Raw genomic sequence first — 12,823 nt, 5'->3', positions numbered from 1 at the left:
TTTTATCATTCAGGTCTTAAATAAATTGCCACCTGCTCAGAAAGGGCTTCCCTGATAACTAATGCTCAAATTTCATAAGAACAGATATAAAACATTTCTAACTTAATAGAAATTTGCTTTACTGCAGATCCATTGCAAACTATTAAATAAAGGATACCTATATTTTAAATTTATATTTTAATTATTTCTAATTTTATTGTTTTTTAAAGTTATATTTCAAAAGTTTGAATCATTAAAAAATCTTCAACGGAGAAGATATTTATAAACATGGCAATATTTCATATTTACTAAATAATTATAGGTAATTTAATTTTATTTCTTAGTTAATATCAGAAAAATTAAGAGTTCATTTTAACAGATGTAAAATAAATATAGATGCACTTGGTGTTATATTAATTTATTTCACAGCTATGTAACTAAAATTGAAAATAAAAGACAAAAATATTTGGTGATAGGCTCTTCAAAAATTTTTTTAAAACTTGCTAATAAAAACCTATAACAATATTTCAAAACGATTTGAGTTAATCAGATATATTTTAGCAATTTAAAAATGTTGAGTTCATTTTCTTTTAAGAATCAAATAATTTCTTATTTTTTTAAATTTTATTTTATTAGTTTCAAGTACACAGTACATTGACTAGTCTATGTTTTAATTTTTTTTAATGTTTTTATCTTAATGAAGATGTGTACCCTCCAGTGTATCAGCAATTTCAAAAGTCTAATATCTTATTAGACTTTAAAAGCTGAAAAATTATGACAAGCAATTTTTTAAAAGTTAAAATAAAAATACAGAGAGAGATATTACCATGATAAGAGAATATAAGTAGATTATAAATTTATGAGTTATTTGCATGATGATCAATGATGCAATAATTTTTCTACAAGTGTATTACGTGCAAATAGTAGTTTAGAGAAAATGATTTCTCCCTTAAGTCAATCTTTTAGTTATAATCTTTGGAGCATTCTATTAATACACTTTCAGTCCTATGATGAACACAATATCTATAATAATTATTAAACAGCAACTTCAGGAGAGTTAATCCATTTTAATAACTGTCTATTTGAATAACTATCATTTTTTACATAAATGACTCTATCAATGAGAATTACTGAATAAATTAACATATTCAAAGACAGTGTGTGTTCATTTACATATCAACTTTTGTGCTCACTGCTTGTAATGGCTATCTCAGCCAGAGGGTCACAGACACTGACAGGTATCATCTCATTATTCCTCCTGCTCCTTGCCATTTTTGAAGCCAACTTGGTAGCCATGTGATATAACCAAGGCACATGCATAACCCCGCAATCTGATCCATTTTTTTTTCAGTTGCCCTAGTGCTTGTCCAGGGCAGTGTCTACTTTCAGGAGATATAAGAGGGGAGTGTTATTTTATCAACATGCCCCAAATGTCTCTGCTCCTTTCAAATCTACCTCAACATGATATCCTTAGTTTTCCTTCTAGACACAGAGGACATACAATGAGCAAGCTTTGCATTTGCAACCAAAATGGTGATAGATCTTATTTTAATCCTTTGTAAACATAAATACTCAAGTAAAGCTACTTTTCATATGTAATTAATTTTGTGAACAACTATCTTATTTAGATTGCTTGAAAAAGTAACCTCCTCTTTATTATCTCTATATTCCTAGTTATTTCACAGAATGCTTTATAATATGACTTTCAACAAAAGCCAAAAGGATATTGCTCCTTTTTGGGGACCGAGGTTAAAGAATTTTGAGCTGATGATCTGTTCCTTTGAGGTAGAGAGCCACCCCCCCACCCCCAAAAAAGTCATAATCTTGATGAGAAGCAAATAGTAATGGTGGTGAAGAGAAAAAAATAAAAAAGAATATTATAATAAGGCAAAACCTGAAGAGGATGCTCCAGTATCTCACTGTGTATAACAAAGGTACATGAGAATGTAGGAACCTCATTCCCATCCTCTCTTACCTTGGCTGGATCAGCCCTGCTGTCACAAACTATATGTCAGGCAATGGAAATATGAACTGCTTCAGTATGGAAGATGAGAAAGTGTGAGTTTAGAGGATTAAAGTTTTTTGACTCATTTCCAGGGAACACCAAATTTGAAACTCTAAATGTAACTTCTTATAGAAGCATTGCTCATAGTGATGAACTGGTGAAACATTCTAGTACTAGAGCGCTACACACACACACACACACACACACACACACACACACACACACACACACACATATATACATATGTACATATATAAAGTTTTCATTGAGTTAGCCTAGACACTGAACCCAAATGGACTTGCAAATAAAAATTTGCAACAAAAATTCTTTTTGAAAGTTTGCAAATGCTATAATTGTGTTTCAGTTTACAGTAACATGCTGTAAGTTATATATTAAATATCTTCAAAATATAAAATGAAATATACATTTTAATGGAGAATATCAGATAATTCAAAAAAGAAAAAATCTACTAAATATATTTTGCCTAGGAAAAATATTGTTTTAAATTCTATCTCCCTCCAAAAATTTCCCTTATCCAAAATCACAAAATAATGGTATCATACATAGTACTGGGAAAGGAATTCAAATCTACGATAAACCAAAAGCAAATAATTTAACTATAAATGCTTGAGTGTTGTCTGCAAAGATTACTACTCATTTTAGTGTCTGAAATACAACTGTGTCACTCCCAGTGGGAACTTTTACTACATAATATAAAACTGGGCTGCCTTGTTAACAGTTCAATTTCTAGAATAAAGTTCAATACTCCAACGGTAGATTGACTTAGGGCATTAAGTCTAACTTCAGTAAACAGTAATCAATAGGAATGAAAGAAAGAATATGCTACAAAGAGAAAAAGACCAAATTGAGAATTGTTCTAGAAACACAAGTGAAAAGAGCAACATGAAAAAACAACTCTGATCTGAGCTACTTATGTAATTTTAATTTATTAACTTTGTTTAGCACTTTTCATCTCTATTCATGTTTAGTTTTACTGATCTGAGTGTATTACTAGAAATATCTCAGAGCTGATAATCTAGAGATATTTTATCACCATGAACTTTTGTTTCTGAGAAAACATACACATGTTTTATACACTTACTGGAGATGTTGATACCTGGGTTGTTCTTAATTGGTTTTCCAAATCTTGTACTTTGTTTTTAAGTTCCATATTTTCTGTTTCTAAGTCTTGAATCTAAAAAGCAAATGATTATTGTATAACCTTCAGAAATTTACTCTTGGAAAATATTGGCTTTTATAATGGCTACAATAATGAATTGGACTTCATATTATTTAAAACTTTAATACATTCTTTTGTGCACATGAGAGAAAATTATTTGATAAAGCTTGGGAAATAAAGAATTCTAGGTCACTTGAAAGACATATGATTAAATTTAAAGTATGTTTTCACATGTGTGCAAAATTCATGTTCCTAATACCTCATCTCTATGTTTTCTTGTTGCACTGTGCAATCCGTACCCATAATCTTGGAGTATAACCACAAGACAGTGAAACTTGCTTATGATGATTTTGAAGAGAATGGAGAAAGGGTATAATTTAATTACAAAGGAATCTGATCTGCATGGGAAACCACTTACCCAGCATCTGCTGTTTCTGCTGCTCTGATCCCCATGAGAAGCATCAGGAAGTGAAGCAAAGTCACATGAGAACACTAAGTTCTTGTGGGAATTCAATATAAAATGGTTAAAAACTGTGCAGGGGATCAGGAATGAAAAATTATAGGAACACAGTGAAAGCAGTTCCAATCAGTGTGGGGGAAATTTAATGGCAGGCCTTCTAAATTTGTTTGATGATATGCAAGTTTCCCTGTATTTACATCACATAAATGTGAAACAAGTTTAGTTTACTCACTCTTTTCTGTAACCCTGCAATCTGTTTTCTTGTTTCAACATCTTTTCCTCCAGATTCTAGAAATTTCCTGTATGCCAGGTCAAATGCTTGGCCGATTGTTAAAGTTATCTCTTCAGCCTTTGTAAAAATAAAACAAAGATGATTTGCATTTCAATAATAATATGTCAGACTATTCTTTGAATCAAGAAAAACATTCACATGAGGTACTTCAAAAGGGCAATGGCTGAGGGTAGAAGTGTAGTAATTGAACAAAGTTGGCTCTGCTAACAAAATAATTAAATGCCTACCCATGCACAACATAAAAAAAAAAAATGTCTTGGCAATTAAATGAATAGCTGTTGAAATTGAAAGCAAGAGTCCTGTCCCACTCCTCATCTCTTTTATCACGGTATTTTTTTTCCTAGTTTGTTTTCCTCTCTTCCTCAAATACTTAGTGCCTATCAAATGAAAGCATAGTGTCAACTGCGGTTTCTCTCATTGCTTTGCTACTTATTTCCTCTTCCTAGTGAGGAGGGTCTGTTAAACCTGGCAAGTAGCTTGAATGAGGTTGTCTGGGTGGTGCTGTAGAAAACTTGAGATATGCCCTCTCTAAATGGAGCAACTGCTGCTCAGTTCCAGTTAATTGTTGGCTTGTGGAAATAAGCAATTCTGACACAGAGCTGTCAGATTTTAAATATGTGAGATGAGGTCATAAATCTGAATCTTTATATGAAAGCTCCCAATTTTAAGTAAACATTATTTTTGTAAAACACTGTTGATTGAACAATATATATCTATCATCTGTATTTGAACTGGTAAACAATTTACAACTTGAAACTGCCACAAATATTCTAAATCCGCCTGGTCATTTCTTCTTCCTTCATAACTCAACTGATATAACAGTGTCTTATACAATGTAAACATTAAAGGTTTATTTACTTTATTAACATTATAAACAAATTTAGTAAATAAATTAACTGAATTCATCACAAATACATCACATTCAATTCTAAGAACTTGACATGACATAAAAACTGCTAGTAACATTAAATCTTGAAAGTACTATGCTTTCACTAATCTACTGCAAATCCTAAAACTTTCTGCTATGCTACAAGCAATCTAAATTAAAACTATGCTTTATTAATAAAGCTTAGATTTAATTAAGAAATTGTAATTTTTGTAGTTCACTATTTGTTTAAGAAAGACTTTTAGCCATAAAAATATATATATATTCATAGCATTCAACCCAGTTAACTAAAAAAGGCAAAATAAACATCTAAATTACATTGCAAACTGTCTCATGAAAAAGCAGAAAAAAGAAATGTCTTTTTAATTTGTAGTTCCCTTATTGTATTAGCCTAGTTTCATGAATGACTAAGCTAAGGGGATCCATTTAAATTCAAAAAACTTTATTTCAAAAAAATGTTCTCAAAGCAAACGTGAAATCTAACAAGAATATATAATAAATAGCTTACAAATAAATACACCTGATAAAAAAGACTGAATGCAATGATTCCTTCTAGTAATAATAATGTATGATTCTTTTGACACATGAACCTTTCTTTACAATTAGTTAATGAGAGAAGTTTTAAACTTTGCATTATTTTATATTTCATTTCACATAATTAAAAGAAAACATGTAGGTCTCATCAGCTTGTTGGGGCTACTATTTAAATTTTATCGAGTGCAATATCCAGTGAATAAAATATATGTATTAACATTCGAAAACAAAATTGTAAAAAATACAAACTATCAAAATGATGACTAAACAGTTGACAGTGACTATCTTTCTCTTAAAATAACCAAATCAACCACATTATAATATGTACTCATAGTCTAATTTTATTTTGTAAACTTATGAGTATAGAAATTGTGTAAATATTAAATCTTAATAATATGATATGATGATACTAATAAAGTGAGTTCCAGTTTCTTAGCATACTAAGATAAGCCATCTAAATTTCAAACAAGTTCTTAGAAATTCACAGAAATACTAACTATATCAAATACAACAAATGAATAGAATGAAGAGCAGAAGGACTCCAGAGAAGTCACAATCATACAGGTAATATAATATGACAGGAAGAATGTAAAAATAGGAATCTAGGGTCTTGGATTGCAGTTCTGATTCTGTTGCTATATAGCTTTGTGACTCTGGAAAAGGCACTAAATCACTCTGACCTAGATTTATTTAAAATGTGATCAAAGGGTTGGTCTAAAGAGTTCAGAATTTATTTTCCAGTTTTTTTTTGGAGTAAACATTTAATTTTGCAATAATTTTAGATTTATATAGTTGTAAGAAATAATACAGAGAGATCTTGTATACCCTTTAAACACTTTCTCCCAATGTAAGACATAAAACTATCGTGCAAATCACAACCGACTTAGTATTGTCAAGATATAGAATAATTCCATCAGCATGAGAATCCCTCATCTTGCTGTTTATAGCCACATCCTCTTCCTCTCTATCCTACCCTGTCCTTAACTCCTGGAAAAGACTAATCTGTTCTCCATTTCCATAATTTTGTCATGTCAAGACATTATACAAATGGAACATACAGTATGTAAGCTTTTGGGACTGACTTTTTTCACAACATATCTGGAGAGTCATCAAGTTGTCATGTATATTAACAGTTCATTCCTCTTTACTGCTGATAGGAAGTACTCCATGGTTTGAATGTACCATTGTTTGTCGAACCATTCACCCATTATCTAGGGTTTTGTAGTTTATGACTATTATGAATAAATTTCTATATACATTTTTGTGTAAGTGTTTGTGTGAACATAAGTTTTGATTTCTCTGGAGTAAATGCCTAAATGGGTCATACAATAGTTGCATGTTTCATTTTGTATAAAAGTGCCAAAAATTTTCCTTAGTGGCTGTACCATTTTATATCCTCACCAAAAATGTACACATAATCCATTTTCTCACATTTTTACCAGCATTTAGTATTATCACTTTTTTATTTTAGCCTTTCTGATGGATATCTCACTTTGATTTTAATTTGCATTTCTCCGATGGGTACCAATGGTAACATTTTTTCATATCCTTATTTGCCATCTGACTATCCTCTTTAATGAAATGTTCCTTCATATCTTTTGTTCATTTTCCAATTTGATAAATTGTTTTTATGCTGTTGATTTTTGAAAGTTCTTTATATATTGTAGACACTAGTCTAATATCTGATACAAGTTTGCAAATATTTCCTCCCAGTCTTAGCTTGTCTCCTTATCCCCTTCATAAGGCCTTTCACAGAGAAACTGTTTATTTTTGATAAAGTCAAATTTGTCGCTTATTCCATTTACAGATCCTGCTTTGGGTGTCTAAGAACTCTGTCCAGCCTGAAGATTCTCCTTGTGTTTTGTTCTAAATGTTTTTTATTGTACATTTTACATTTAATCCATGATACATTTTCAGTTAATTATTGTAAAAAGTGTGAGGTTTAGGTCAGGTGTATTTTGCTTGTCCATGGAGATCCAAGTTTACCAGCACCATATGTTGAAATGGCCATCTTTTGTATTTGCATCTGTTATGTTGCTTTTGTACCTTTGTCAAAAATCAGTGGGGTATATTTGTGTGAATTGATTTCTGTGATCTCTATTCTATTCCATTAATGTATTTATCTATTCTCTCACCAAAACTAGTCTTAATTACTTTAAGTGTATAATAAGTCTTGAAATGGGGTAAACTGATTTATTCCATTTCTTCCAAACTGTTTTAGCAATTCTAGTTCATTTGCCTTACCATATACATTTTAGAATGATCTTATCTATATCTAACAATAAATCTTGCTATGAATTTGACAGAAACTGTGTTAAACCTGTACATTACTTTGGAGAGAACTGATATATATACTAGACAGAGTCCTTGAATCCATAAACATGGTATATCTATTTATTTACATCTCCTTTTATTTCTTTCATCAGTGATTTATAGTTTTTGACATACAAGTCTTATACAAGTTTCACATGTTAGGTTAGGGTTATAAATATGTACTTTTTAAAGTAATTGTAAATTTTGTATTCATGTGTTCATTGCTAGCATATAGTAATACAATTGATGTTTATATGTTTATTATGTGTTCTGCCACCTTACTGAACTCACTTAATAGACCAAGGTATTTTTTGTAAACTCATTTGGATTTTCCCTGTAAATAATCATGTATCTGCAAAAAAAGGTCTGTTTTATTTCTTCCTTTATAATCTGTATGCTTATTTTCTTTTCTTGCTTTATTGCAATGGCTAGAACTTCCAGGACTGTGTTTAATAACAATGGCTGAAGTAGAAATCCTGGCCTTTTTCTGAATATTAGGAAGAAAGCATTCAGTTTTTCACCATTAAGTTAAATATTATCTATAGTTTCAATTTTAAATGCTCTTTATCAAATTGAAGAATTTACCTTATAATCCTATTTTCTGGCAGTACTTAATCATAAATAGAATTTGATTTTTTTCAAGCATTTTTAAAGCACTAATTATATGATCATATGATTTTTCTTTTTCATCCTGTTACTATGGCTGGTTACATTGTTAGATATTTGAATATTGAACAAGACTTGCATGCTAAGAGCAACCTCTACTTCATCATTGTATATTATTATTTTTATATTTTGCTGCATTATATTTGCTAATAATTTATTAGGAATCCTTGCATATACATTCTTAAGGGATAAAATTTGGTCTGTAATTTTCTTTCTTTTATGCACTATGTCTTGTTTTGCTATTAGAAAAATAATAGTTTCATAAAATGAATTGAGGAGTGCTCTCACTTCTATTTTTTGAAATAGGTTGTATAGAATGGTAATTCTTTAAGTATTTTATAGATTCCTCCAGTGAAACCATCTAGGCCTGGCGATTTCTCTTTTAATAAGTTTTAAATTATAAGTTCAATTTCCTTTATAGTTATGGGGCTGTTCAAATTATATATTTAATATTAGGTGATTTAATGTAGTTTTTGTTTCTTGAAAAGTTAATTCAATTAATCCTTGTCATCAAATTTATGTGTATAGCTATTTATAGCATCTTATTATTCTTTTGCTATCTGGAGGGTCGGCAATAAAAATCTCCTATTTTATTCCTGACATTGGTAACTTGTGTCTTTCCTTTTTTTTTTTCTTTGCCAATCTTACTACATTTTTGTTACTTTTATGATCTTTCAAAGAACCAGCTCTTTGTTTCATTGTCTCTATTTGTTTGTTTTTAATTTCATTAATTTCTTTTTTACCTTTCTTATATTCTTCCTTCTGCTTACTTTGAATTTATTTTGATATTTTGTTTTCTAGGTACTTGAGGTGGGAGCTTAAATTATGGATTTGAGACATATTTTTTCCTAATGCATTAACTTAGTTTTATAAATTTCTGTCAGCATTATTTTATCTATAGCACAAAAATGTTATGTTCTATTTCATTTACACATAGTTCACTGCATCATAAATTTTTTCCTTTGTAAATTCCTCTCTGACAGATGGAATGTTTACAAATGTGACATTTCATTTACAAGTATTTCAAGATTTTTCTATGATTATTCTATTATTTTTTTAGATTGATTTCTTTGTTGTTCTTTCTTAGTTGCTTCAATTCTTTTAAATTTTTGAAATTTATTTTATAGCTCAAGATATGGTCTATTTTAGTACTGGTGTTTTCTTTATATCTTCTACTCCTTTGCTTAGATTTTCTATTTCTTTGATAAAATTTTCTTTAAAAAATTGTATTAGTTTTGAACATAATTTTTCAAAATTATCTTTATGATGTCTCTTTAAAATCTTTGGTAATTCTAATATTCTCTCATCTCAGTGTTGGGATCTATTGGTCATCTTTTTTATTAATTTAGTTTAAGATCTTGTTTCTTGATATCCTGAGTGATTTTTAATTGAATACTGGGTACTTTACATATTATCTGAGACTCTAGAAATTATTTAAACTTTTTGTTTTGGGTGGTTCACTCTCATAGATTTTCAGTAGGAGAATGGGAATGGGAGAGCACTGCCTCATCACTGCCTTGTGGGAATAGATGTTCAGCTTCCTCACTTGGCCTCTCTTTATTACTGCTTGGCAAGGCTTAGTACTTTAGCTCCCTATGTGATCTTCATTGTCACCACAGAAGGAGGAAGACTCATTAACACAACATGATGCTGTTAATAAAGTAGTGAATTCCAGCCTCATGGCACATTATGATAGATGCCATCTATCTTTCAACTCTCAACAATTTTACAGAAGTACTGAAAAGATAAAATGAGGAGATAAGACAAAGGCCTCATTAAAAGGAGATGGACTCTGGAACAGGTCAGTTATGAGAATAATACAGCATAATGCAACAAAAGCTTCAATGGCAATCTAATGTCAAATTTTAATCTTGATTCTGTCACTCTAAGATTAGTTGTTTAAAATTAAAATTAAAGAAATTAGCATATCAAAAATTCTATGTACATGTCAAAATCAATTTTATAAATATAGTTATTGTTATAATTACAGCAAATAAAACCTTGAGGTGAATTTAACATAATGAAACTTTGAAGAAACATGTCTTCTTTGGGCTCATGAAAGTGATGCTGATTGTAGTTGGAGAGATATCTTGGATCCTTTCAAAGCCCAGACTTCCGTCTGCCTGAAGCAGAATCACTTGGTGAACTTATTAAATGTAGATTTCCTGAGCTCCAGCCCCAATTAATATGAACTTATTTTTTGAGGGCTTTATTTTCAAGACCCTTCTTATGAATATTATGCAAAATAATGGTTGTGAGCCACTGCTATAGGCTTCAAGAAATTATTTTCAAACTTCAAGAAAAAAAAAAAAAAAAACACTAATAGGCTATATCCAAAGGAAATAATGGATCAAGAAGTTGATCTCGAGATAATCATGCTAAGCATAATAAGCTAGACAGAAAAAGTTGAAAATCACATGATATCACTTATATATGGGATATAAACCTAAAAGCAACAAATGAGCAGGACAAACGAACAGAGACTCATGGACATGGACTATAGACTAGTGGTTATCAGAGGTTAGGGGGTGAGGGAGGAAGGGGGAGGTAGGTGGGAAAAAGAGGGTCAAATATAGTGGAGTAGGGGGAAGGCGAAGTGAGTAAAGGGGATCAAATATATGTTAGCTAAAGGAAACTGGACTTTGGGTGGTAAACACACAATAGAACATATGGATGTTAAATTTAATGTACACCTGAAAATTATATAATTGTATTTACCAATGTTACCCCAATAAACTTAATAATAGAAAAAAAGAAATAAAAAAATTGAAATTCAGGAAATCAAGTATAGACAATTATGATCGGGAGGAAACAATGTAACTACACAGTGGCAAAAGATTATTCTATCTTACACATACATCTATTTTAATTTTCTCAATCACATGGAGAAAAACATGCAAACAATCATGGTTAAGAAGCACTTGGAACATTAAATATAATGCATTCATTCAATAGGATAAATTTAAAAAACAACTTGAATTTCATATGAAATTGCTTATCATGCACATAGTATTCCTTATATAAGTAAGCATATTTTTCTGATGTGTTATTCCATAATGTTCATAAAATTCTCAAAAGATATTTTGACATCAAGTAGCTTAGCACATTAGTTTGCCTTTTTAGAGCCTTATAATTTAAAAGATACAGATAACTTGTTCTACATTTTGCAAATTTTTCCAAATAGTATTTTTTTAAGGAAAAATTTACAGAGCATATATTGTCCACCTGACGTGGAAGCTATATGGACAAATAAAAAGATATTTGTTTTGAAGGTCACATACCAAAACCAGAAATAAATTACATAATAGTGATAATAATATTAGTCCTCTGGTATTGTTGACAGCATGAAAAATGAACAAATAAATGAATTAAGTTCTTTTTCCTGTTTAAGCCAAGAATGTTGTTGAGGTTAGATGTTCTTCCTTCACTAAAGACACCAATGCTGCAATGTGTGCTTAAAATTCACAACTACGTTTTAAAACAGGTCCTCGGACTAGGTTATGATTAGCATTAGCTTATGCTTATAATCAAGACACAGGGTTTTCCTTAAAATTCCAGAAGATGAAAGAACTATGGCAGAACTTAACTTTGGAATTCCCTGATTGTTCTTACTTACTAAGAACTTTAGATTACATTCACAGGCTAATATGCATGTATTCATGTAGCACACAAATGCACATACAATTCCATTACCTTTCATTTAAATTAAGTTTTCTGAATAATGAAAGTTAAGAAACATATTTTCAAAGTATTGGAGATTTTTTTAAGGATCCATACACTTTTCATTTCCTTGCGTTTAAAATATTTATTTTCAGCAGATCAATTATATTATAGAAAAAATAGCTTTGCTCACCATTACTCTTTGCATTATGTACATATTACTAACTCATATTTAATATTCATATTGCAAATAAATTAAAAGATTATAAGAGAAATAAATGCATAAGATAAGCAGGCATGACATTCTAAGAAGAAATTCGCACGCAAGCTTGTGCCCCCGAACATGAGAATTTAGTTAAGGATGAAATCCTGAAGCGTATTTTCATGACAGGATGGATCTATTAGTGTAGCTAAGTATTTGCAGGCTTTATTCATTTCCAAATACTTTACTAATGCCGGAAACAAGATAATTCCTGGCTTGTAAAACAGCACAAACCACCCTAAAACATCTGGCATACTTACACACTTTTCGCTGTCAAATACATAGCACAAATGTTTATTTGACTCAGAATCTTTGCATATGAAAGTGAATATCCTCTTGTCAGTTTTATCATCTGCACAAAATGATATTCTATGAAGCTGGCAATTGTGTTGGACTTCCTGTGAACACATGTAGAAATAAACATAGTTGAGTTTTTTTTTCCATTTTCTGAAATGCTAGCTAGTGTTAAGAACATACAACACATGACTTTAAAAGCGAAACAATATTCTGTCAAATTTTGATTTTATAATTACATATACCCCAAGCTTAAACAAATACATAATGGAGATGAACCCCTTGACTTAGG

General features: G+C 30.4%; 1 protein-coding gene across 14 annotated transcripts in view; it reads right to left on the bottom strand.

The window, feature by feature from the left end:
* Positions 1-12,823, bottom strand: part of GULP1 (GULP, engulfment adaptor PTB domain containing 1) — a 206,306-nt gene that overhangs the window by 18,831 nt on the left and 174,652 nt on the right. For 10 of the 14 annotated variants that reach the window (XM_025039383.1, XM_025039385.1, XM_015596407.2 and 7 more), the window contains 4 exons: positions 12,498-12,635; positions 3,857-3,973; positions 3,583-3,663; positions 3,087-3,179 (listed from right to left, as the gene is read on the bottom strand). In XM_025039383.1, the coding sequence (XP_024895151.1) occupies positions 3,087-3,179; positions 3,583-3,663; positions 3,857-3,973; positions 12,498-12,635 (429 nt within the window). The remainder of the gene's footprint in view (positions 1-3,086; positions 3,180-3,582; positions 3,664-3,856; positions 3,974-12,497; positions 12,636-12,823) is intronic. The other 4 variants (XM_025039386.1, XM_015596415.2, XM_015596416.2 and 1 more) reach the window with 1 other exon arrangement.

The sequence above is a fragment of the Pteropus alecto genome, unplaced genomic scaffold (genome assembly GCF_000325575.1).
Source record: "Pteropus alecto unplaced genomic scaffold, ASM32557v1 scaffold3, whole genome shotgun sequence".
NCBI lineage: Eukaryota > Metazoa > Chordata > Mammalia > Chiroptera > Pteropodidae > Pteropus > Pteropus alecto.
The sequence above is the reverse complement of the archived record's forward strand: the minus strand, read 5'-3'. Positions and strand labels throughout refer to the sequence as shown.